Source organism: Mastigoproctus giganteus, chromosome 10 (assembly GCF_048544385.1).
Source record: "Mastigoproctus giganteus isolate SK-2022 chromosome 10, ASM4854438v1, whole genome shotgun sequence".
NCBI lineage: Eukaryota > Metazoa > Arthropoda > Arachnida > Uropygi > Thelyphonidae > Mastigoproctus > Mastigoproctus giganteus.
The window spans coordinates 150,405,290-150,430,403 of NC_143584.1; the positions used below are offsets into that span (position 1 = coordinate 150,405,290).

General features: G+C 37.4%; 1 protein-coding gene across 2 annotated transcripts in view; it reads left to right on the top strand.

Moving 5' to 3' along the window:
* Window positions 1-25,114, top strand: part of LOC150079373 (26S proteasome non-ATPase regulatory subunit 11-like) — a 187,376-nt gene that overhangs the window by 20,645 nt on the left and 141,617 nt on the right. For both annotated transcript variants that reach the window (XM_090383642.1, XM_090383643.1), the window contains exon 2: window positions 12,348-12,449. In XM_090383642.1, the coding sequence (XP_090239768.1) occupies window positions 12,348-12,449 (102 nt within the window). The remainder of the gene's footprint in view (window positions 1-12,347; window positions 12,450-25,114) is intronic.

Genomic DNA, 25,114 nt, shown 5'->3' on the forward strand with positions numbered 1-25,114 from the left:
GTCTCGCCACTATCTGCCATTTTCATTAACAAAAATCAGTAAAATAAAACAACTAGAATAACTACTTTACAGAAGAAAAGCTGTAACATGTTTTTCTGTTATATATTACAATAATTAAATGGCAAAAGCAAATATGCCAATGCAAGTAAAAGAAAATTCCCCCTAAAAGTAAAGCATGCATTGCTATTATTGAAATACGTAGGTGTCTGAGGTGGGTTGGGTCCTGAACATTAGTTCAACTTTGTGGCTATTATTGAAGCAACTGGAAAATAGTACCATCTGTGTGGAGCAACCAGATTATCATTATAGGGAACAACTGTTTTAAGGGCAAATCACATAACCTTAATGTTGTTGATCATTTATTTGCATCCAAACAAAACTGAAAACATAATGCACAGTACATTAGCATTAGTAGAGGCATTTGATGCAAGAAAGCAAGCTTATGCAGCATCAGCCAAAAAAAAAAAAAAAAAAAACCACTTCCACTTCACCCCTCTGTTCGTTCGAAATACCTGTCCAGCTGAGCCTTAAACTTATTTAGGCTATCAACTTCCACGACAAGGGATGGAAGTCTATTCCACCAACCAACCACCCGCTGGCTAAAGGCAAATTTCCGCACGTCTATCCTACATCTGTCTTTCCTCAATTTGAATTTATGCTCTCTCAGGTGATTATTCTGAGCGAGAGCAAGAATCCCATCAGCATTGAGCATGCTCAAACCATTCAAGGCTTTATTACACCTCTATCAGATCACCTCGCTGGTGCCTAGTCTCCAGACACTGTAATTTGCAAAACTTAAGCCTTTCTTCGTAAGAGCACCCCTTTGTTCCATTCACTAATCTTGTTGCCCTTCTCTGTACTCGTTCCAGTAGCTCTACATCCTTCTTGAAATGAGGCCTCCAGACCTGTATACAGTACTCTAGGTGTGGCTTGACCATTGCCTTATACAAGGGAATAATCACCTCCTTATCCCTGCTAGAAAAATTCCTATATATCATTGACAATATACCATGAGCTACTCTTGCAGCCCGTCTGCACTGCTCAGAGAACTTCATATCTGCTTGCACAACCACCACCAGGTCCCTTTCATTCTCTACCACTGTCAGTGTAGTACCACAGAGTTGATACATTGCTCTGGGGTTGCTGTTTCCCATATGTAGTACTTTACATTTGTTAATGTTAAACTTCATTTGCCACCTCTCAGCCCATCTGCTCAACCTTTCCAGATCCTGTTGCAGCAGCATAGTGTCAGTAGTGTCCTTAACAACCCTGCCTACCTTTGTATCGCCTGCAAACTTCGACATTAAGCTTGATATACCATCATCAATATCATTTATAAATACAGAAAACAATAATCGACCCAACATTGAGCCCTGAGGGACTCCACTAATAACATTAGTCCACGATGAGCAGTGTCCATTGATTACCACTCTCTGTCTTCTCCCCCTCAGCCACCCCTTTATCCATAGCAGCAATTTGCCTCCAGTGTCACACTGCTCCAATTTGTGCAGCAGTCTTCCATGTGCAACAGTATCAAAAGCCTTTCTAAGATCCAAGTATATAATATCAAAGTTATTCCCTGCATCCAGTTCCTTTGCGACTGCATCATAGTATCCAATCAAATTGGTCAGGCAAGACTTCCCCTTAACAAAACCATGCCGTGTCCAAGCTATAACTGAAGTATTGTCTAGATGATCCTGCAGTGCTTCTTTAACCAGTGCCTCCATTAATTTTCCTGGAACAGAAGTTAAACTCACAGGTCTATAATTACTTGTGTCACCCTTTGATACTCCTTTGTGAATTGGGGTCACATTTGCACATCTCCAGTCTGTGGGTACCTCCCCTGAGTCCAAGGAAGCTCTCATAATTATGGCTAAGGGTGTGTTTACTTCCTCTGCTGCCTCCTTTAATATAACTGGATAGATCCCATCCACCCCGGGTGCCTTTCTTGTGTTTATCTTCAACAATTTCTCCTCCACTTTACTCTCAGTTATTACAAGATTCTCTCGCTTACTGCAAGAGTTGAATACACCTCTGGCATTCCCTTCGCTGAATAACTCCTCATGTGTGAATGTCGATGCAAAATATTCATTTAGTTTGTTAGCTACCTGAGCAGGATCATCAATAGTTGACCCATCGATATCAAGTGGACCAATCTGATTCATCCCCTTCTAGAGTTTACATAAGTAAAGAACTCTTTGCTGTTTTTCTTTGCATCCCTTGCCAAAGATTTCTCGTAATCTGCCTTTGCCTGCCTAACCTCCTTTGTAACTTGGTTACAGATCAACTTGTATCTGTCATAGGCTTCTGTGTCATGTGTTAATTTGTATGTATCCCATGCATGTTTCTTCTCTGCCATATGCCTCATTAGTTCATCTGACATCCATTTAGGCCTAAATGGATGTCAGATTAGGCCTACATATCAGTTTTTGTACCAGTGTGTCTGGCCACACTGCATATGTCAATAATTAAACCATCTCCCATTGACTGGGAATTGCATTCATAGTTTTGCTGATAACAGTATACACTACATTCCACTTCCTGGTTTGACAAATCCTTCTGCACAAAGAGTTACAAGATCATGTGTCCTACCCCAGTTCTTTAAATATTGTTCTCTGTATAGTTCAGTCAGTGGGGAGAAGAAAACATAGCTAAAAACTTCTAAAATCCAGTGTTATTTATTGAAAAAAAAAAAGAAAAATGCTGCTCTCGTTCTTATCTTAATCGGTATTCAGATTTCTAGACAAGATCACATATCCCTATTGGAGGATAATCCTGACTGCTAACCTTTTTTGGCTTGTACAAGCATATCGCAAATGTTACAAAAGTAAACTTACTTTTTCACTTTCAGTATTATCATTCTTTTACATCTACTGGCTATAAAATTCTCAAATATGATGTGCCTTGGTTTATTGTTCCCACATCTGGAGTGGTACCCCCTAGAAATGCTATCCAAAAGAGGGTATTTAGGTTAATTAATGATCCATCTTTTACAAACTAGTTGTGCTTCCTGCCACATGGATATTCTCTGTATGCATTTTCTATAGATACTTCTGTGGCCACTGCCGACCGGGCTAGCCGAGTGGGTAAAGTACCTGCCCGGCAACCCAAAGGTCGCGGGTTCGATTCCCGCCTCGGGCTTGGATCAAAGTACTGCAAAAACCTTGGCAGGTGCAATATGGCCACAGAAGCCGATGCGCTAAAAACTACCAAATCAAAAAAATCTGTGGCCACTGTTCATACAAATTAGCATATGTAAATTGCCACTTTCTTCCAAACCAGGCTGAAAACATTCCTGAACTGGTCAACATCCATCTGTTGTTCAACTCCAGGCTTATGAAATTAACTCCTTTTAAGTATCTTGTGTTTAGGATTACAATAAAAAAAAAAAAATAATAATGGATATGTTACCTTAGTTCAATATATGTAGTAAAATAACCCAGTTTACAATTAGATGAAGTAATTTCCTTTTTGATATTACTGTTTCCCATATCAGAACGCCCTTATCAACACACCATGATTTACTCTTAATAATAAATAAAATGTGATTTGTATTTAACATGAGCAAGAATGACATTTCAATTCTCAGAAATTTAACTAGGTTTTTTTTCCATTCCCTATTAATAGTATTTTTTTGTCATTTTATGAGAGGATATACATTATTATAATTCATGATAAATATTGAATGTAGATATCACTGTTTCTACTGTGGAATATACAAAAGACAACAAGCAACATTAGGAAATTCCAAGTTTCCAAGGGGATACCATGTTCTGTGTAATATACAATTTAATTAGATAGTATGAATCAGAGCTGTAATACTCAATATGTTCTACGTTGATAATAATATTAGTAAATTAATAAGAGGAGTTTACCTCAATATAGTACGTGGAACACTTCCGTATGATACCCTCCAGAAATTAAAACGGAAAAAACGAAGTTGTCGATTTTTTCGTTTTTTCCATTTTAATTTCTGGAGGGTTTCATACGGAAGTGTTCCACGTACTATATTGATGTAAATATACAATTTAAGTAATTACTTGAAGTTGTTTTACATTAGCATTAGCATTAGTAGAGGCATATGATGCAAGAAAGCAAGCTTATTCAGCATCAGCCAAAAAAAAAAAAAAAAAAAAAAAAACAACCACTACTCCCATTTCACCCCTCAATTCGTTCGAAATACCTGTCCAGCCGAGCCTTAAATTTGTTTAGGCTATCAACTTCAACAACAAGCGATGGAAGTCTATTCCACAAACCAACTGCCCGCTGGCTAAAGGCGAATTTCCGCACATCTATCCGACATCCGTCCTTCCTCAATTTGAATTTATGCCCTCTCAGGTGATTATTCTGAGCAAGAGGAAGAATCCCATCGGCATTGAGCATGCTCAAGCCATTCAAAGCCTTGTACACCTCTATCAGATCACCTCGGCGATGCCTAGTCTCCAGGCTCTGTAATTTGCAAAACTTAAGCCTTTCTTCGTAAGAGCAACCCTTTGTTCCATTCACTAATCTTGTTGCCCTTCTCTGTACTCGTTCCAGCAGCTCTACATCCTTCTTGAAATGAGGCCTCCAGACCTGTATACAGTACTCAAGGTGTGGCCTAACCATTGCCTTATACAAGGGAATAATCACATCCCTGTCCCTGCTAGAAAAATTCCTGTATATCATTGACAAGACACCATGAGCTACTCTTGCAGCTCGTCTGCACTGCTCAGGGAACTTCATATCTGCCTGCACAATTACCCCCAGGTCCTTTTCATTCTCTACCACTGTCAGCGTAGTACCACAGAGTTGATACGTTGATCTGGGGTTACTGTTTCCCATATGTAGTACTTTACATTTGTCAATGTTAAACTTCATTTGCCACCTCTCAGCCCATCTGCTCAACCTTTCCAGATCCTGTTGCAGCAGCATAGTATCAGTAGTGTCCTTAACAACCCTGCCAACCTTTGTATCGTCTGCAAACTTGGACATTAAGCCTGATACACCATCATCAATATCATTTATAAATACAGAAAACAACAATGGACCCAACACTGAACCCTGAAGAACTCCACTAATAACATTAGTCCACGTTGAGCAGTGTCCATTGATTACCACTCTCTGTCTTCTGCCACTCAACCATCCCTTTATCCATAGCAGCAATTTGCCTCGAATGCCACACTTCTCCAATTTGTGCAGCAGTCTTCCATGCGCAACAGTATCAAAAGCCTTTCTAAGATCCAAATATATAATATCAAAGTTATTCCCTGCATCCAGTTCTTTTGTGACTACATCATAGTATCCAATCAAATTGGTCAGACAAGACCTGCCCTTAACAAACCCATGCTGTGTCTGAGCTATAACTGAATTCTTGTCCAGATGATCCTGCAGTGCTTCTTTAACCAGTGCCTCCATTAATTTTCCTGGAACCGAAGTTAAACTAACAGGTCTATAATTACTTGTGTCAGCCTTTGATCCTCCTTTGTGAATTGGGGTTACATTTGCACATCTCCAGTCCATGGGTACCTCCCCTGAGTCCAAAGAAGCTCTCATAATTATGGCTAGGGGTTTGCTTACTTCCTTTGCTGCCTCCTTTAATATAACTGGATAGATCCCATCCACCCCGGGTGCCTTTTTTATGTTTATCCTCAACAATTTCTCCTCCACTTTCCTCTCAGTTATTAGAAAATCATCTAGCTCACTGCCAATGTTTACTTCACCTACGACATTCCCCTTCCTGAATAACTCCTCATGTGTGAATGTAGATGCAAAATACTCGTTTAGATTGTTAGCCACCTGAGCTGGATCCTCAACTGTTGAACCATCAACATCCAGTGGACCAATCTGATTCATCCCTTTCCTTCTTGAGTTTAAATAGGTAAAGAACTCTTTTCTGTTTTTCTTTGCATCCTTTGCCAAGGATTTCTCATAATCTGCCTTTGCCTGCCTAATCTCCTTTGTGACTTGGTTACAGACCAACTTATATCTATCATAGGCTTCCACGTCACCCATTAATTTGTATGTATCCCATGCAATTTTCTTCTCTGCCATATGTCTCATTAGTTCATCTGACAACCATTTAGGCCTGAACCTTGAACAATATTTCTTGGTTGGTATGTAAAGCCTGGTAGCTTCCAAGATTAGTTCCTTGAATGCTTCCCATTTTGAATTTGCTGTTGGTAACATCATCAGTTGGTCCCACTGTATAGAATTTAAATACTGTCTCAGACCAGCATAGTCGCCTTTACGAAAGCAAAAACCCTTCCCTTTACCTCTGATGGTAGTTACCTCCTTGAGTAAATCCCACTTCAGCACACTGTGATCACTGCCACCCAGTGGTTCATTTATCTGCAGATTCCTAATGCATGAAGAATCACTACTGATAATCAGATCAAGAGTATTACTCCCTCTAGTTGCCTCCCGAACATGCTGGTGTAGAAAACAATCATCCAATAAATCCACAAAAGCCTTGCTAGTGTGTGAGTGACCAACCCACAAATTCCAGTCAATATCTGGGAAATTAAAATCCCCCATTATAAGACTCTCTGATTTACTGGCCCATTCTATTTCCCTGTACAGTATCTTATTATACTCATCAGAGTCATTAGGCCTATAGCACACTCCTACTCTCAATTTTGATTTACCTATGCTTATGTCACACCAAACTGACTCAACACTGCACTGTCCAGCGATGTCAACTGGCTTCACTTCCTTGGATTTTATGTGTTTTTTAACTAATAGCATAACCCCTCCTCCCTTCCTATCCTGTCTATCCTTTCTGTAGACGTTGTACTCCCCAAATTCCAGTTCTGCATTCCTTATATCTGTGTGACACCACGTCTCTGATATCCCAACAATATCTGCCTTTGATGTTTTGAGTAATACCTCAAATTCATCAAATTTATTTACTAAACTCCTAGCATTAGTGTACACGCAAGTATACATGCACCTGTTTCTATTCTTAGCTACCCTAACACAACCCATGTGTTTACTTGTACCGCAATGACTTCCAGCAGTCTCTGAAATATCCTGCATCTTGTTTTTCAGGCTTCTGCTCATTCCAATAGAAGCAGTGCAAGAATCTCTTTCACCTCTGCCCGTGGCTACTGTTAATCCATTAGTCTTTGTCTCCCCCCAAGCTAGCAGTTTTCCGACCCACCTAACACTGCCTCGATAGCATCAGCAAATATTCTTGCACCCTTTCTATTTAAGTGTATCCCATCCCTGTAGAAGCAATCTCTCCTGTTAACAAGTACAGTCCAGGCTGAAAAAAATTCTACCCCTTCAGCCTTGCACAATCTTTCCAGGGCCGAATTGATCGACAAGGCTCTCATCATATACTCCCTCCTATCGTGTCTGGGCAGAATTGCAGACACTTTCAAATTCATCCCTACTTCACGGCTTTTTTTCAACAGTGACCTGTACGTGTTAAGTAATTCCGCTGGTCTCCTACTCTTAATATCATTAGTGCCAACGTGTACAACTATATCACCTTTTGTGCCCTTAAAAGATGATATCTGCTCTACAACGTCATCAACCTTTGCCCCTGGCAGACATACCCTGGTCCTGTTCCACCTATCCTTTTTACAAAGCATGTTCCCTGTTTCCCTGACAATTGAGTCACCAACAACTACTAGTTCCTGTTGGACCAGCGCATTCTGCCTTGGGGGCTGCCTCTGTGTTGCAAGATGACCAAGTCCAAGCTCTGGTGTTGATGTGGGCAGCTGAGAGCTTGATGGGCCCCTCAATTTATTTCCTTCGAGGGCATCCACCCTGTCCTTCAAGGTCTCATATAGGCCCATAACAACGCCGAGTTGTCGCCTAATTTCCTTGCATCGTGCACACAAAGACATCCCCCATGGCAGTATCATGTCCCGTACCCGATTGCTCCGCAAACATCAAGCAAACAGTGCATCTTAAAAGGCCGTGATTCAGGGGGCAACCGCCCCCCTCAGTTCCCCCCTGAGTCACAGCACTCCCATTAGCTTGAGCCTTTTGCTTTGCTGCTCTGGTCAGAGTCATGATTTAGATTTAAATGTCAATAAAATTACAATTTCAGAACAAAATTAAAACCTTAAACTTGTATCTTAACACAGTTATAACGCTATATTTATTTTTCGGTATCGAGTGTTATCTACGAGTTCCCTTTATATAACTTCCGTATCAAGTATGACATATATTTAATATGTCATACTTGATATATATTATATTTAATAAAATAATTAATAACAATTAATTATTTGTTACGTTTGTACTCTAAGTCGTTATATATATATATAGTTAAAAGTACAATTTAATTGACAATGAAGTTTAACAAGATTAATAGATGTACTGATTAATTGACAATATTATATTATGCACTATACTATACAAAGCTAATGCTATCGAATTCCGGATATGCTGTATCGCGCTTCAGTAACGAGTGTTATCTACGAAATCCCTTTATATAACTTCTGTATCAAGTTATGTATTAATTATTTATTTTTACTAATTATTTATGTTCCGTAACCTAAGTGGTTATATGTATAGTTAAAATTACAATTTAATTGCCAATGAAGTTCGACAAGATTAATAGATTTTACTGATTAATTTTCACGTAGCAATGGCGGCCGTTTATGAACGGTAAACACGTGGATTTGATACCCTTTCCGATACTAAGTAATACCTACAAAATCTCTATCTAAGTTATTTTAACTTTAAGTACCGTAAATAGGAATATAAAGCTACTCTAGAAATAAGTTAATATGTCAATTTAAACTAATAAAGCAGAAAATAAATCAGAAAAAACTTCTCTATTCCAAGAGCGGCAGAAAGGCACGTCCGCACCGGAAACCCTCGACCTCAGACATGATTAGCTGTCAGCTTAACAATTTAATGAAGTTTACAATAATAGATCTGACCTGAATAATTACATCATGGGGAGCACTTGCAGCATATTTTCTGGTGCCGATTTTATGTGATGATGCAAATAAGTGTGATTGTTTCTTACTTAGTCTACATCCTGCTAGTCTATAGCTGTCCAGTCGTGCAATTTTTTTTTTTAGCATTAGTAGAGGCATATCATGCAAGAAAGCAAGCTTGTACAGCATCAGCCAAAAACACAAAAAACCTTTCCATTTCACCTATCCATTTGCTCCAAAAGTTTGTCCAGTTCTTCCTTGAATTTATTTAATTTATCAACTTCCACAACAGCTGATGGAAGTTTGTTTCCAGCAATCAACCACATGCTGGCTAAAGGCAAATTTACACACATCTATTCTACAACTGTCTTTCCTCAACTTGAATTTATGTCCCCTCAGATGATTAAACTGGGCAAGACGAAGAATCCCTTGAATGGTTTGAGCAAGCTCAAACCATTCAAGGCCTTATGCACCTCACTCAGATCACCTCGCAGGTGCTTAGTCTCCAGATGTTGCAATTTGCAGAACTTAAGTCGTTCTTAGTAAGAGCAAACCTTCATTACCCCCAATCTTGTTGCCCTTCTCTGTACTTGTTCCAGGAGCTCTACATCCTTCCTAAAATGAGGCCTCCAGACCTGTATGCAGTACTCAAGGTGTGGCCTGACCATTGCCTTATACAAGGGGTTAATCATCTTATCCCTGCTAACAAAATTCTTGTATATCATTGACAAGACCCATGAGCTGCTCTGGCAGCCTGTCTGCACTGCTCAGAAAACCTCATATCTGACTGCACAATTACCCCCAAGGTCCTTTTCATTCTCCACTACCCTGAGTTAGTACCACCCAGTTGGTACATTACTCTGGGGTTACTGCTACCCATATGCAATACTTTGCATTTGTCAGTGCTAAACTTCAGTTGCCACCTCTCAGCCCATCTGCCCAACTTTTCTAGATCCTGTTGTAGTAGCATGCTGTTATTAACAACCCTGCCAACCTTTGTATCGTCTGCAAACTTGGTCATTAAGCCTGATATACCTTCATCATTATCATTGATAAATATAGAAAATAACAACGGGCCCTACACTGAACCCTGGGGGACTCCATTAATAGCATTATTCCACAAAGAGCAGTGTCCATTGGTTACCACTGTCTTCTCCCACTTAACCATCAATATCAGCAACTTGCCCTTAATGCCATACTGCTCCAATTTATACAGCAGCCTTCCATGTGCAACAGTATCAAAAGTTTTTCTGAAATCGAAGTATGTGATATCAAAATTAATTTTTTTTGCATCTAGTTCCTTTGTGACCTTTGTGTAGTATCCAATCAAATTGGTCAGGCAAGACTTCCCCTTAACAAACCCATGCTGTGTGTAAACTATAATGCTTCTTTAACCAGTGACTCCCTAGTTTTCTCGGGAAAAGAAGTTAAATTAACAGGTCTGTAATTACTCGTGTCACCCTTTGTGAATAGGGGATACATTTGCACATCTCCAGTATGTGGGGACCTCACCTGAATCCAAGGATACTCTTATACTTATGGTTAAGAGTTTGCTTACTTCTTTTAATGTAACTGGATAAATCCCATCCACCCCAGGTGCCTTTCTTATGTTTAACTTTGACAATTTCTCCTCCACTTTGCTCTCAGTTATTATAAAATCCTTTAGCTCCTTGTTAGAGTTTGATAAACTTTTGGCATTGCCCTCTCTCTCTCTCTCTCTGACTCCCCATGTTTGAATGTAGATGCAAAATACTCATTTGGTTTTTCAGCTGCCTGAGCAGAATCATCAACATTTTATTTTACTAAAAAAACTGATTATAATAATAATGTGTGTTATACAGTTAAAAATCCTTTTATTTGAATGTTAACCCTCATGAGGTGTAGAAGAATTTCAGGAATGATATCAGCCTGTTTAGAAAGGTACAGAAGGGACGAACAAAACTAGTTATTGCAAGGAGATTCTCATACAAAAAGAAACTCTAGTTCCGTAAGCAGCAAAGTTTGGAAACTATGAACGTGTGGGGATCTAATTGAAATGTTTAAGACAATAAAGTTTGGGGAACCTTATTGATGAAGGCATATTTTCACTTCTAAGATGAAACAAGAAGACAGATTGAAATTAAAGAAAGATAATTGTAGAACGGATAAGAAAATTTTCCTTTAATCAGAGGGTGATCAATGTTTGGAGGAAGTTATCACCTATCCTAAAGTCAGAAAACTTGTATAGATTTAGAGTGATTAGATAAATATTTGGAAGAGTTGTATAAAATATAAAAGTTGGGAGATTAATACATTTATACTACCATTTTAATACTAATTTTTTGAGTAGACTAGACAGCCTGTAACTTGCAAAAACTTCCCATTATTTTTTCTCTTTTTTTTTTTTTTTTGTGGTGGGGAAGTATCACACAATTCATGGGCTTCAATATTGATCCTTAAACCTGATGCTTTCAAGTAAGAATCAGCTTATTGCTGATTATTAAGAAAAAATCATTCAGTTTTTAAAGTTTTTCAAAATTTTAAAATATTGGAACCTTTTGCTTCCTGGGGGCTTTGTACTATGTGAGAATAAAAATAATTTTATATATTAAAAAATAAAAAAAAAAACTTTAAAATGTCAGTGATACTGCAAATGATAAGGCTCATGCAGTCAGAAGCTATCTTTTAATCTGACTTTCTGAAAGCAATCTTCTCTAAGAGTAATGATTTTTGTCAATTATCATCTGTGTGGAAAAAGTGTGAAGTGAAATCCAGTCTGAAACTGGAGGGGCTATAAAGGTCTCTTCAATTGAGTCTGTAATTACATGATTTCAGGTCAATTTTGTGAGAGAATAGGCTTCCACTCTATAAGTTATGGTTTATTATCCCATTCAGCTAGAAAATTGACCCATGAACACTTGTATAAACTTAATATGCATATACTGACAGAAGATGTACTGTAACACCACCAACAAGAGTGTGCAAATTCAGCCCATGAGCACACATACAGCAAAGCAACATAGTTCATATACTATAATTGTACTATGACCATTGTAGTCACCAAGAGGGAAAAAAAATAAATAAAACACCAGTCCTGGAAGCTTATCTATGTTCAAGTTTGAATGTCGATAAAATATTTTTCCTTTTGTTTTCTCAAGTGGATGAGAATTGTACAGTGGAAGAAATTGTGTATTTACCATTTACAGAATTTCTCCCACTGTATTATGTGATAAAATGGTAATTATGATTTTATAACTTATATATGAGAATTAAGCCTCCTTAGCCGGGTGGCCAGGAGCAGGAGTGCAGTAGCATATGCTCTTTGAGTAGACCTTTGAGTGAGAATTGACTACTAGACATATTTGTAGAATTATTTAAGATAAGTTTCATGCATCATTTATATGATGCTGTTTTAATTAAGATTTTCATAAAAACAAGTTTATTTTAAAAATATGTGGATAAACTTTTTTTATTTTTCTTTTTTAGCAAAATCAGAAGATGGCCATTATGATGAAGAACAAGTACGTAAAGATGAGCAACAGATTTTGGAATTGGGACAGCGATTTAGCAGGGATGGTAAAGCAGAAGGTAAATAGTGATCCATGTATTATGCATTATATTATATGCACACACACAACAAAATAGTCTTTTTGTTGTTATTCAAGAGGAAAAAATCTTGTTCATAATCCCATCATGGCTACAAACCCAGAGGTTAACTTAAGACACTTGTATTACTCACATGTTATCCACAGGTTGGCACATAAAGCACAATTCATTGAGACTAAGTAACTGAAAATTTATAAGGTGTAAGAAAAGATTGCTAAATAAATAAAAGGTGGGTACAAAGTGCTACTTACAGGATCATAGTAACGAAGATACAGTAATCTTTAAAAAGCATAAATTGTCACATCTTCTCCTGAGTCACATGATCAAATCACGGAATTGCAATTTAAAATGAACTCATTTGCAAGCAGCCATCCACAGCGAGATTTGGTTGTTTTCAGAACTCCTAAAATGCTGTAAATCCAGAAACTAGGACACGATGGCCAAAACTGTCAAGAATGTTCTTTTTTTGTGTGTGTGTCATAGGCTGCTTTCACTTGTGTGCCCAATTTGTTGCAAAGAGGAGAGCTCACAGTTAAGTGCCTGGATTGTACCAGGCATCTGCTTTGGCAGGAATTGACCTGCTGGTGCATGCTTATTATTTGTGGGCAATCAGTGTAGGTACTGATTTCAATCCTAGTTGCAGCATTCTTCTTGAGCACATCCCCAATATTTGACTCTGAGATGACACCTATGAATATTTTGCCTGCGAAGACAAGCTTCTTTTCAGTAATTAACCTTGTTACTAGTGAGTGTTGCACATATGTGACTCCCTCATTGTGAATTTTCAATAACAACAGGCTTTGTTTGTGGAGTAAGTTTCTTTGTGAAGTTTTGTAAAATTGAAAGTTGTACTTAAATGTTTTTAATATTATTTTTTCTTATTTTAATTTGATTGCCTAACGTTAGAAAAATTATTGCCAAAAATCAAATCTTAAATTTTAAAAATTAAAAAAAAATTGTGAAAAATCACTTATTTTTTACTTTAGCAGTATAGTGTTTTTTTTATTTATTGTTTAATTCAGTTTCATCAAATTTTCACCAGAAATTTTTCATTTGAGAGAATTTTGTTGTAGGGAGATTTGTTATAAAGTGTTTCATTGTGTTAATAACTAATAGAGCTTTCATAGGAGGTATGGTAATAAAGTTCCCAGACTAGTGCTGTTGCAATCATGTTTGATGAGTTTCAAAGTTAAGGAAGTGGTATGTTGTTGTTCAAATGTCTTCCAGCAGATGGTGGTACAGAAATTGTCCAGTGGGATGTTAGGTAGCAGGTAACAACCAGTTTCATTAGTATCATTAACATTCCATGTCACAATTTTGATGGAGCAATGAACAAATATCAAATTTTGTTTAAATTGGGAAAATCTGCAACAGGAAAGTATGCAATGTTTAAAACTGTTTATGGTGATGAACCATTAAGTCATACCAGTGTATGTAAATGGTATAAGCAGTTCAAAGATACATGTGAGGATGTTTGCAATGACCCAAGAAGTGGGTGTCAAAATGAGGACAAAACCTCTCAAAATGTGGACAGTTTCAAAAGTTTGAGAAATTGTGGTGAGAGATCATTGTTTGACATTCAGAATGATGGCCAGTGGATATGAATAAGGAGACAATTCATCAAATTCTGCATGAAGATTTAGGGAAAAGGAAAGTCTGTGATGTGAAAGTTTGTGTTGCACAGGCTCATGGATGTGAAAAAGTAACGAAGTCTGTAATCAAGTGAAGACTTCATCTAGTTTGTCAAAACAATCCTAATTTCCTCAACTGTATTGTCAGTGGAGACGAGTGTTAGGTATTTCAGTACAACCCGGAGATGAAGTGTCAGAGCTTGCATTGGACTTCAAAATCATCACCAAAGGCCCAAAAAGTTTTGTTTACAGAACTCCAGGATCAAGATGATGCTGATCATGATTTTCAACAAACTGTTATTTCCAAGGAATTTGTACCTGAAGGGGAGAGAACCAATGCTGTGTTCTAGTACAGGTGCTTCCAAGACTATTGAAGTGCATTTCCTGGGTAAGGCTGCAATTTCAAGAGGCAGCTGATTCTTGTTGTACAACAATGTCCCTGGCCATTCTGCACCTGTAATGAAGACATTTCTGATGAAACAGGGCATTGTACAGATCAACTATACTCTCCTGATATAGCACCAGCGGACAATTTCCTCTTTCCCAAGGTGAAAACTGCCTTCAAAGGAAAGAGATTTCAGGATGTTGAGGACAAAGAAAAATGTAACCATCAAACTGAACATCATCTCTCTCTTGATGTCTCTGCTGATCCTTTTCAGAAACTTTTAGAATGTATAATTAATGCATTCAATAGGTGGTGATTTCTTTGAATAAAAATAAAACTATTTTTGGGCTCCTTCACTTTTTGTTCTTTTTTATTGGATAACTCTGGAAACTTTATATTGCCATACTTTATATATACATTCTTTATTAATATAGAATCATCATCGTTGAAACCCATTGTCTGCACTAAAATTGTATTAAACTGTATTAGTAATTGTTCTAATTAAAATTGAACTAAAATTTACTTTAAATTGTAACCGAAAACTCTGGAGTGCAGCTAATACATGGTCCACAAAAATGAAAGCATTTTAAAGATAATAAAGCACTCAAACTCCTCTGTGTTGGTATTATTCTGTTTATTTTCAAATTGGAAATACAGGTAGCCCTCTGTTTATGGTGGGATTCCATTCCTGAAGGAACTATCGCAAAAAAAAAAAAGGTATAAAATGAACCTAATTATATAATGTAAGTCAATGAGTTATGTTCCAGGCCCATCTCAAAATTGACATAAGTAATATAATATTATTATATTTAAAGCTCTGAAATGAATGAATGATTGAATGTAAAACAGTATTTTTATGAATACAGCAGGCCCCCGTTATAACGCGGTTCGCTATACGCTGATTCGCTATAACGCTGTTATTATATTATGACCCGTGTCTGACTATAACGCTGTCACAGATCACTATAACGCTCTTTTACAGATTACATTTTTGACATATTTAACGAAATCGTTTCATTTGATGAAGTCGATAGTTTGAAAATGAATAGCAAAACAGCATTAAAACGTTTCCCACGCCGACTTGAGAAATTTTCCCACGCTCAGTGAAATTTTCTCGCACGCTAATTTAATTGCAGTACAGTGACTTGTTACGTAGTTCCTAGATCAATATTTTAAAAAATGACGAAGTATATTGCTTGTAATATTTGCGTTATATGCATTTATCCGAAGTCTACTCATCACCCAGTACTGTATTAGACAACTTGCGAAACGGACAGTTTACTTGAACATTGTACAATAATTAATGCAACCAACGCAGTTACATTTTCAAAGAATGAAAAATCAACAACGTCTGAGCACAGTACGAAGACTATAAATGTAAGAAAAAGACTGAATTTGAAAATTAGACGTTTTGAAGCGAATCGATTCCGGTCAACGACAAGCGGATGTGTGCCATAATTTAGGACTTGCAACTTTAACTGTAAGAACAATTATAAAAAAATAAAGAATTAATTTTTGCAGCGGGAAAGGTAGCTGTTCCACTGCAAGCAACTAGGACTAGGCCAGCTATTAGGATTGAAATGGAAAGACTTTAATTTTATTGAAGATAATGTCCAATGCAGAATTCAGTTAAGTTAAATATTAACAAAAAAGAGAGAGAGAGAGAGATTAGCCAATATGATGATCTGAAGAATACTTGCCTAAAAAAAAAAAAAAAATGTGGAACCATTTAAAACTGGTAAGGGCTGGTAGAATAGATTTAGAATCCAGGGAGTGCAGATCAAGGAGCCGAAACTTTCAAAAAAGAACTTGTTAAAATTATTGAAGAGGGGTATTGTGTGTTATACTTCTCAACAAGTTTTTAACATAGATGGAGCAGGACTTTTGTGGAAACGGTCTAAAAGAAGTTTCATATTGAAAGAAGAAAAAAACATGCCAAGTTTCAAAGCGGCGAAGGATCAGTTGACGTTATTGCTGGGTGGTAACGCTGCGGGCCATTTAAAATTAATACTCCTTTTAGTTTATTTGGAAGAGGGCCAAAGTTCAACTCAAAATCCACACATTTTTCATGATTAAATTCATCCATTAAATTAAATCAATTAAATTCATTATTTTAATTGGAATTTTAAGTTTACTTTTGATACGCAAGTAGTTACCACATAATTATACGTATGTAATGCAGAATATTTTATATGTGCAAATATTTGAATATTAAATATTTTGACCGACATTTGTGCATCTTTTCATTACCGTTTATTATTGATTAGGAAATATCCTATGGCACCGACCGCAGCTCACAAATACATATGTATGGGAAAGCGGCGCTCGCTTAGCGCGGATTCACTTAGCGCTCTATTTTTCCGGAACGAATGATCAGCGTTAAGCGGGGGTCACCTGTATAAATCAATTAAATGTACAGTATAAAATAACCAAACTAAATTTAATTAAATAGAAAAATTAAATTTTGTACATTTACATATGTTCGAAGTCCAGACCGAAAGTTTTTGTCTACGGGATTATCTTTTATAGTCTCAATCCCAAGGTTTACTTGTGACCTGAGGGTATCATTATTGCAGATATTGGCATAATGAGGGATGTTGGCACATTTAAGGATATGTGATAAAAATTAAATAAATAGAAATAAAATTTTCAGTAGAATAAGACAAAAATTAAATAAACTAAATTATATAATCAAAATAATATTGTTGGAAAACTTCATTAGTTAAGATCTGTTTCTAGGATGGTCGGTAGGAATTGATCTAGTCATAGTCTATTTCTTAGTTGGGGGGAGGGAGTTATTTGGTTGTAGGGCTGGTTGTGTTTAAGAAGTTTAAACTTATTTTTAATTTGGGTTAGGACTATTCTTAAAGATGTGTATGTGGCTGTTTTTGATCTGTGTTCCTTTGTTATGGTTTTATTGTTATTTGTAGCTCCTCTGAAAAAGGCTTCTTTGTGGAGTGGAGTCTATGGTTATGGTATCTGTTTGTAGCTAGTACTGACGTTTCAGAAAATGCCTGCTTGTGCTCCTCTGTCCATGTATGGAAAGGTGGGATTGAGTTTGTTACTCTTCCTGTTTTGATGTCCTTCGTGCCTTCTTTTATTCTGAGTTTTCTCTTGCTTCTTCCTATGTCAGCTTTAGGGGGTCAAGATAATTTTATTTTTTGCTATTTGAACTATTTCTTCACTGATGTGTGATGCATAGGGGATGGTGATGAATTGAATTGTTTATCCTTTTCAGGAATATTGTTGAAGAATTTTTCTGTTGTGTTTTTATTGTTTTTGATATGAGTTTATGTGGATAACCACAGTTGCTGAAGATGTGTATTACCTGTAGGATTTTGTCCTTGAGTGCCTGGCCTTTGCAGAGGCAGGAGGCCCTCAGAACAAAGCCTTCGGGACACTTATTTTTGTATTTAAGGGATGGTTGAATAAGAAACAGAGGAGATCCAGTGTCAGTATGTTTTCCATAAATTTGTGTTGTAATGGTGTTTTTGGTTCTGCTTAGTTGTAGGTTAAGAAATGGTAGTTTATCTTCTTGTAATTCTGTTTTTGGACGAGAAGTGTAAATGTAGGCTATTGATATGTAGATGAAAATTGAGTTCCTCGGTATCATGTGGCCAAAGGACATAATCTGCGTATTTAATCCATACTTTTGGTTTTAAGGTAGCTTTTTCTGTGGCCTTGTTTTCAAAGGAATTCATAAAAATCTCTGCCAGTAAGGGGGGGGGGGGTGGATTGTCCATGCTTAGACCTTTTTTTTTTTTTTTGTTTATATAGACTATTTTTGAAGCTGAGTAATTTTTGAAGAAGTTTAAAGCTTCTATTGACAAATCTTTAAGTCAGTGTCTGAAATATTAAGGGATTGGTGGTGTGGTGTAAGGTGGTATATATCTAGTATTTGGTGGAGGATGGTTTTAGTCTTCAATTAGGGCATTATTGAACAAGTTATCAATCTCAAAGGAGACTAGAAGGTCTTTGTTATTGATGTTAATGTTTTTTAACTGGTTGAGTAAATGTGAGTTTTTTTTTTTATCATTCTAGGGTATCTAGGTAAGACTCACGTGATGTTTTTACAAGACATTGGACTACATTTCACTCTGGATGGTTTCTACCATTAACTATGGGTATGATGGGAAAGTTAGCTTTGTTGTTTGTTTGTTATTAGGAGCATTAGCAACTAAGGCCATATTGTCCTGGGGATATGCGGTGGTCATTCCCTGACCTTTCTGCATTCTCCATATTTGGTGGTCACGGGCTCGAACCCCGGTCTAATCAAGAAGCGTGTGTTTAGCTTTGTGTGCCTTGATATTTCCAAACAATGTTGAGGCTAACGATTTGATGGTAGAAGTTGTTTTTAAATGGTGTCATTAATTTTATTCTTAATTTTTATGCAGTGCATTTATGACTTCTAACTCTTGGTGTTTGTTTTTAATGTTTTTCGAAGTCAGAATACGAGGCACTAAACTTATTGTCTTCTATTCTATGGTGGAAAGGTGTCTGGAGCATACATTAACTATATTGGGGAATCTCATGTTATGTGGGGGTGTTGTATGACTAATTACTGGTGTATTAACAGAAAATTTTACACAAGATAGGATTTGACATTTTGTTGGGTCCTCAATTGGTAGAGTTAAGAATGGTCCATCTTGAGGTGGAGGTTCATCTTTAGTGGAAGGTCTTGTCTGGGCTTCTACTAGATTAGATGATACTTCAGTGCTGTGGGCATCTATTGGATTCCTTGTTTTTTTTTCTGGTAGTGAAAGGGTCCATCTAATAGCAGTGGGTCACCTTTTTCTTCTGAAGTGTTTACTCTGGTTGGGAAATGGAAAGGATCCTTCGGCATGTTGGGGTTCTCTTCAGGGATTCCAGTTTATGGTGAAGGTCCATTCAGGGTTGAGGAATATATTATTTCTTTATTGTTGTAGAAAGACCCATCCAAGGTTGTGAGGTTTTCTGTTCCTGTGTAGGGCTGTATTGTTGATTTCCTGCTTCTGTACTTTTCTCTAGATTAACTGGTTCAGGACTGATTTGCTGATTTTGTTGTTGGTGGAATGGTCCTTGTGGGGAGAGGATTGCAGTAGGACTATTCCTTGTATTGGATGGGATTACGAGATTATTTAACTTCTTCTGTAGCTTCTTGTATTTCATTTTTCATAAATTTTCATAAATTCATTGTGAGGTGATCTGATTGAGGTGTATAAAGCCTTGAATGGTGTGAGCATGCTCAATGTTGATGGGATTCTTCCTATTGCTCAGAATACTCAGCTGAGAGGGCATAAATTCAAATTGAGGAAAGATAGTTGTAGGATAGATGTGAGGAATTTTACCTTTAGCCAGTGGATAGTTGATTGGTGGAACAGACTTCCATCTTTTGTTGTGAAAGTTGATAGCCTAAATAAATTTAAAGCTGAGCTGAACAGGTATTTGGAACGAACAGAGAGGTGAAATGGGAGTGGTGTGTTTTTTTTTTTTTTTTGGCTGATGCTGCATAAGCTTGCTTTCTTGCATCGTATGCCTCTGTTAATGCTAATTTTAGTTTGGAAGGTGCGTTTTTTCTTGAATTCTTGTAAGGAAGTTGAAGTCTTTCTGGTTCAATTTTTGAAGGTTGTTTTTTTCTCTCTCTCTCTCTCTCTCTCTCTCTCTCTCTCTCTCTCTCTCTCTCTGTGGAAGTGGTTGCAAGTAATTAAGAATCCAGATAAGATTTTTAATTAACTGCAGGAATCAAGACTTGATACCCAAAGGACTTCAAATCAAAGATCCCATCAAGTTCCTTAATTCATCCCAGATCCTCAATGCTGCCTCAAAAAAGCTCTTAAGACCAATCATTGAGTGGAATAAGATTAATCACTTCCACAAGGAGATGAACCTCTTAATTCTTAATTATCTTAAGATTCTTATACCTTAAAATTAAGTAAACCCCGATGTATATCTTTCACCCATAAACAAATCAACAAGTTCTTGTGACTGAAGTGATCTTTTGCAATAACAGTGATAATGCAAAGACTGCTGGTAAGTGTTTACATATTATTGTTTTTTACTTATAAAAAATTAACCTTAAAACAAAATCCTTCAAATAAGATCTTAGTTTGATATACTAAAACTTTTAATTTTACTAAAAAAAAAAAAAAAAAAAAAAAACTAAGAATTTCATAATAATAACCCTCACTGCATTTGCAGTCACTGAAGAAGTGGTAAGAAAATACCACAAAATGTTTGACCCCCATTATGTACATATTTCCAATTTGTAAATAAACAGAATAATACCAACATAAGTATCAATATAAAATGCCTTCATGTGAAGGCATTTCATTTTCATAAATTTTAATTCCCTCATTTCATGAAGGTGTCTGTTTTTCAGACCAAATCCTATTTCTTTATAATGGACAAGTTAAAACACTTATGTACACCATGTGTTATGTACACCAATGCTAGGAGTATAGTTAATAAATTTGATGAACTTGAAGTGCTAGTCAAGACATCAAAGGTATATATTGTTGGGATATCAGAGACGTGGTGTCACACAGACATAAGGAATGCAGAACTGGAATTTGGGGAGTACAATGTGTACAGGAAGGATAGACAGGACAGGAAGGGAGGAGGGGTTATGCTGTTAGTTAAGAAACACAAAATCTAAGAAATTGCATCCAATTGATGTTGGTGGAGAATGCAATGTTGAGTCTGTTTGGTGTGATGTAAGCACTGGGAAATAAAAATTGAGGGTAGGTGTGTTACAGGCCTAATGAATCTGATAAGTATAATGAGCAATTGTGCAGAGAAATAGTGGGCAAGTAAATCAGAATGTCTTATAATGGGGATTTTAATTTCCCAGAGATTGACTGAAATTTGTGGGTTGGTCACCCACCCTAGCAAGGCTGTTGTGGATTTATTGGATGATTATTTTCTACAGCAGCATATTCAGGAGGCAACTAGAGGGAATAATACTCTTGATCTGATTATCAGTAGTGATTCTTCATGCATTAAGAATCTGCAGAAAGGAACCACTAGGTGGCAGTGATCACAGTGGGTTGAAGTGGGATTTACTCAGAGGTAACTACCATCAGGGGTAAAGGGAAGGGTTTTTGCTTTTGTAAAGGTCACTACAGTGGTCTGAGACAGTATTTAATTTCTATACGGTGGGACCAACTGATGATGTTACCAACAGCAAATTCAAAATGGGAAGCATTCAAAGAATTAATCTTGGAAGCTACTAGGCTTTTCATACCAACTAAGAAATATTGTTCAAGATTTAGGCCTAAATGGATGTCAGATGAACTAATGAGATATGTGGCAGAGAAGAAAAATGCATGGGATACATAAATTAACAGGTGACACGGAAGCCTATGGTAGATATAAATTGGTCTGTAATCAAGTCACAAAGGACGTTAGGCAGGCAAAGGCAGATTACGAGAAATCTTTGGCAAAGGATGCAAAGAAAAACAGCAAAGAGTTCTTTACTTATGTAAACTGTAGAAGGAAGGGGATGAATCAGATTGGTTCACTTGATATTGATGGTTCAGCTGTTGATGATCCTGCTCAGGTAGCTAACGAACTAAATGAGTATTTTGCATCTACATTTACACATGAGGAGTCTGACAGTGAGCTAAATTACTTTGTAATAACTGAGAATGGAACAGAAACTGTTAAAAATAAACATAATAAAGGCACCTGGGGTGGATGGGATCTATCCAGTTATATTAAGGGAGGCAGCAAAGGAAGTAAGCAAACCCTTAGCCATAATTATGAGAGCTTCCTTGGACTCATGTGAGGTGCCCATGGACGTGAATTGTGCAATGTGACCTCATGGTCACAAAGGAAGATCAAAAGGTAACAAGTAATTACAGACCTGTTAGTTTAACTTCGGTTCTGGGGAAATTAATGGAGGCACTGGTCAAAGAAGCACTGCAGAATCATCTAGGTCTGTATATCAATGATTCTGCTCAGGTAGCTGATAAACTAAATGAGTATTTTGCATCTACATTCACATATGAGTTATTTGGGGAGGGGAATGCCAGAGGTGTATTAAACTCTGGCAGTAAGCTAGATAATCTTGTAATAACTGAGAGTAAAGTGGAGGAGAAATTGTTGAAGATAAACATAATAAAGGCACCTGGGGTGGATGGGATCTATCCAGTTATATTAATGGAGGCAGCAAAGGAAGTAAGCAAACCCTTAGCCATAATTATGAGAGCTTCCTTGGACTCAAGGGAGGTACCCATGGACTGAAGATGTGCAAATGTGACCCCAATATACAAAGGAGGATCAAAGGGAGAAACAGGTGATTACAGACCTGTTAGTTTAACTTCTGTTCCAGGGAAATTAATGAAGGCACTGGTTAAAGAAGCATAGCAGAATCATCTAGACAAGACTTCAGTTATAGCTCGGACATAGCATGGGTTTGTTAAGGGGAAGTCTTGTCTGAACAATTTGTTTGGACACTATTTTGTAGTCACAAAGGAACTGGGTGCAAAGAATTTTGATATCATATATTTGGATCTTAGAAAGGCTTTTGATACTATTGCACATGGAAGACTGCTGCACAAATTGGAGCAGTGTGGCATTGGAGGAAAATTGCTGCTATGGATAAAGTGGTGGTTAAGTGGAAGAAGACAGTGGTAATCAATGGACACTGCTCTTTGTGGACTAATGTTATTAGTGGAGTCCTCCAGAGTTCAGTGTTGGGTCCATTGTTCTTTTCTGTATTCATTAATGATATTGCTGATGGTATATCAAGCTTAATGTCCAAGTTTGCAGACAATACAAAGGTTGGCAGATTTGTTAATGACACTAATGAGGCCGACCGGGCTAGCAAGGTGGGTAAAGTGCCTGCCTGGCAACCCAAAGGTCGCAGGTTCGAATCCCGCCTCGGGCTTTGATCAAAGTACTGCAAAACCCTTGGGAAGTGCATTATGGCCACAGAAGCCGATGCGCCAACAACTACCAAAAAAAAAAAAAAAAAAAAACACTAATGAGAGTATGCTGCTGCAACAGGATCTAGAAAAGTTGAGCAGATGGGCTGAGAGGTGGCAAATGAAGTTTAACATTGACAAATGTAAAGTACTGCATATGGGAAGTAGTAACCCCAGAGTAATGTATCAACTCTTTGGTACTACTCTGAGAGTTGTAGAGCAAAAAGGACCTGGTAGTAATTGTGCAGGCAGATAAGAAGTTTTCTGAGCAGTGCAGATGGCCTGCAAGAGTAGCTCAAGGTGTGTTGTCATTGATATATACAGGAATTTTCTTAGCAGGGATATGGAGGTGATTATTGCCTTGTATAATGCAGTGGTCAGGCCACACCTTGAGTACTGTATACAGGTCTGGAGGCCTCATTTTAAGAAGGATGTAGAGCTTTTGGAACAAGTACAAAGAAGGGCAACAAGATTAGTGAATGGAACAAAGGGTTGCTCTTATGAAGAAAGACTTAAGTTTTGCAAATTACAGTGTCTGGAGACTAGGCACCTGCGAGGTTATCTGATTGAGGTGTATAAAGCCTTGAATGGTTTGAGCATGCTCAATGCTGATGGGATTCTTCGTCTTGCTCAGATTAATTGCCTTAGAGAGCATAAATTCAAATTAAGGAAAGACCGTTGTAGGATGGATAGGTGGAAGTTTGTCTTTACCGAGCGGGTGGTCGATTGCTTGAACAAACTTCCATCTGTCATTGTAGAAGTTGATAGCTTAAATAGATTCAAGGCAGAACTAGACAAACATTTGGGGCGAGTGGATGGGTAAAATAAGGAGTTTTTTGGTTGATGCTATATAAGCTTGCTTTCTTGCATCACGTGCCTTTGCTAATGCTAATACTTCAGCAATGAACATAATTGGCAGACTTCAGAAACAAAAGTTTCTGAAGTAAAGTTTGCTCAGCAAGAATTTCAAAAACAACCTAGTGCAAAAGTTGCTCTAATCAGAGCTATATGGAATGTGTAGCAAAATTTAGAGTACTTTAAGAATTATACACATTTCTGTGCCCACCTTCTGTTTTGATTGGTTCCTCCAGTGACAGTGGCTTATGTTTGGTGGTAAATACTTGGCTTATGCCCACATTACAATGTAGTTATCCACTAGTCAGAGTAAATCTGCTAATTCTCTAAAACTGCACTGTTGTGACAATTTTTTAAAAAAGTGAATGTTTAAACTTAAAGTAAACAGCAAAGTGGTCTACAGAAAAAAAAAATTCCAATCAAATGTATAACAAAATTTCTGCATGTTTAACCTCCAATACTGAGCTGCACTTGTACCGCACAACTGTACACTGTGGGCGTGTACACTGAATCAGGTTGTATAAAGCAGGTAGTCATATACAGAGGGATTATACGTGCACACAATTTTAAGTGAATTTGAACCAGCACTATAGCCAATGCTACAAATGCCAGTTCAGGTAACATGGACACAGCCACCTTGCACGGGTGTTCATGCAAAAGTGTCTGGAACAGGAGTAGTCAACCTAGAGCACACATGACACTTGTGGCATGCACAACCCTTGTTAGCGGCATATTTAAAAATGTAGGGAAAAAAAACCCTCGCTAATCCAGTTACAGTTAATCAGGATGTCTGATAATCTGGATCAAAATATGAAAAATTCTGTTCACAGTTGAGTACTTTGAAAGACACACAGGATTTAGGAAGGCAGA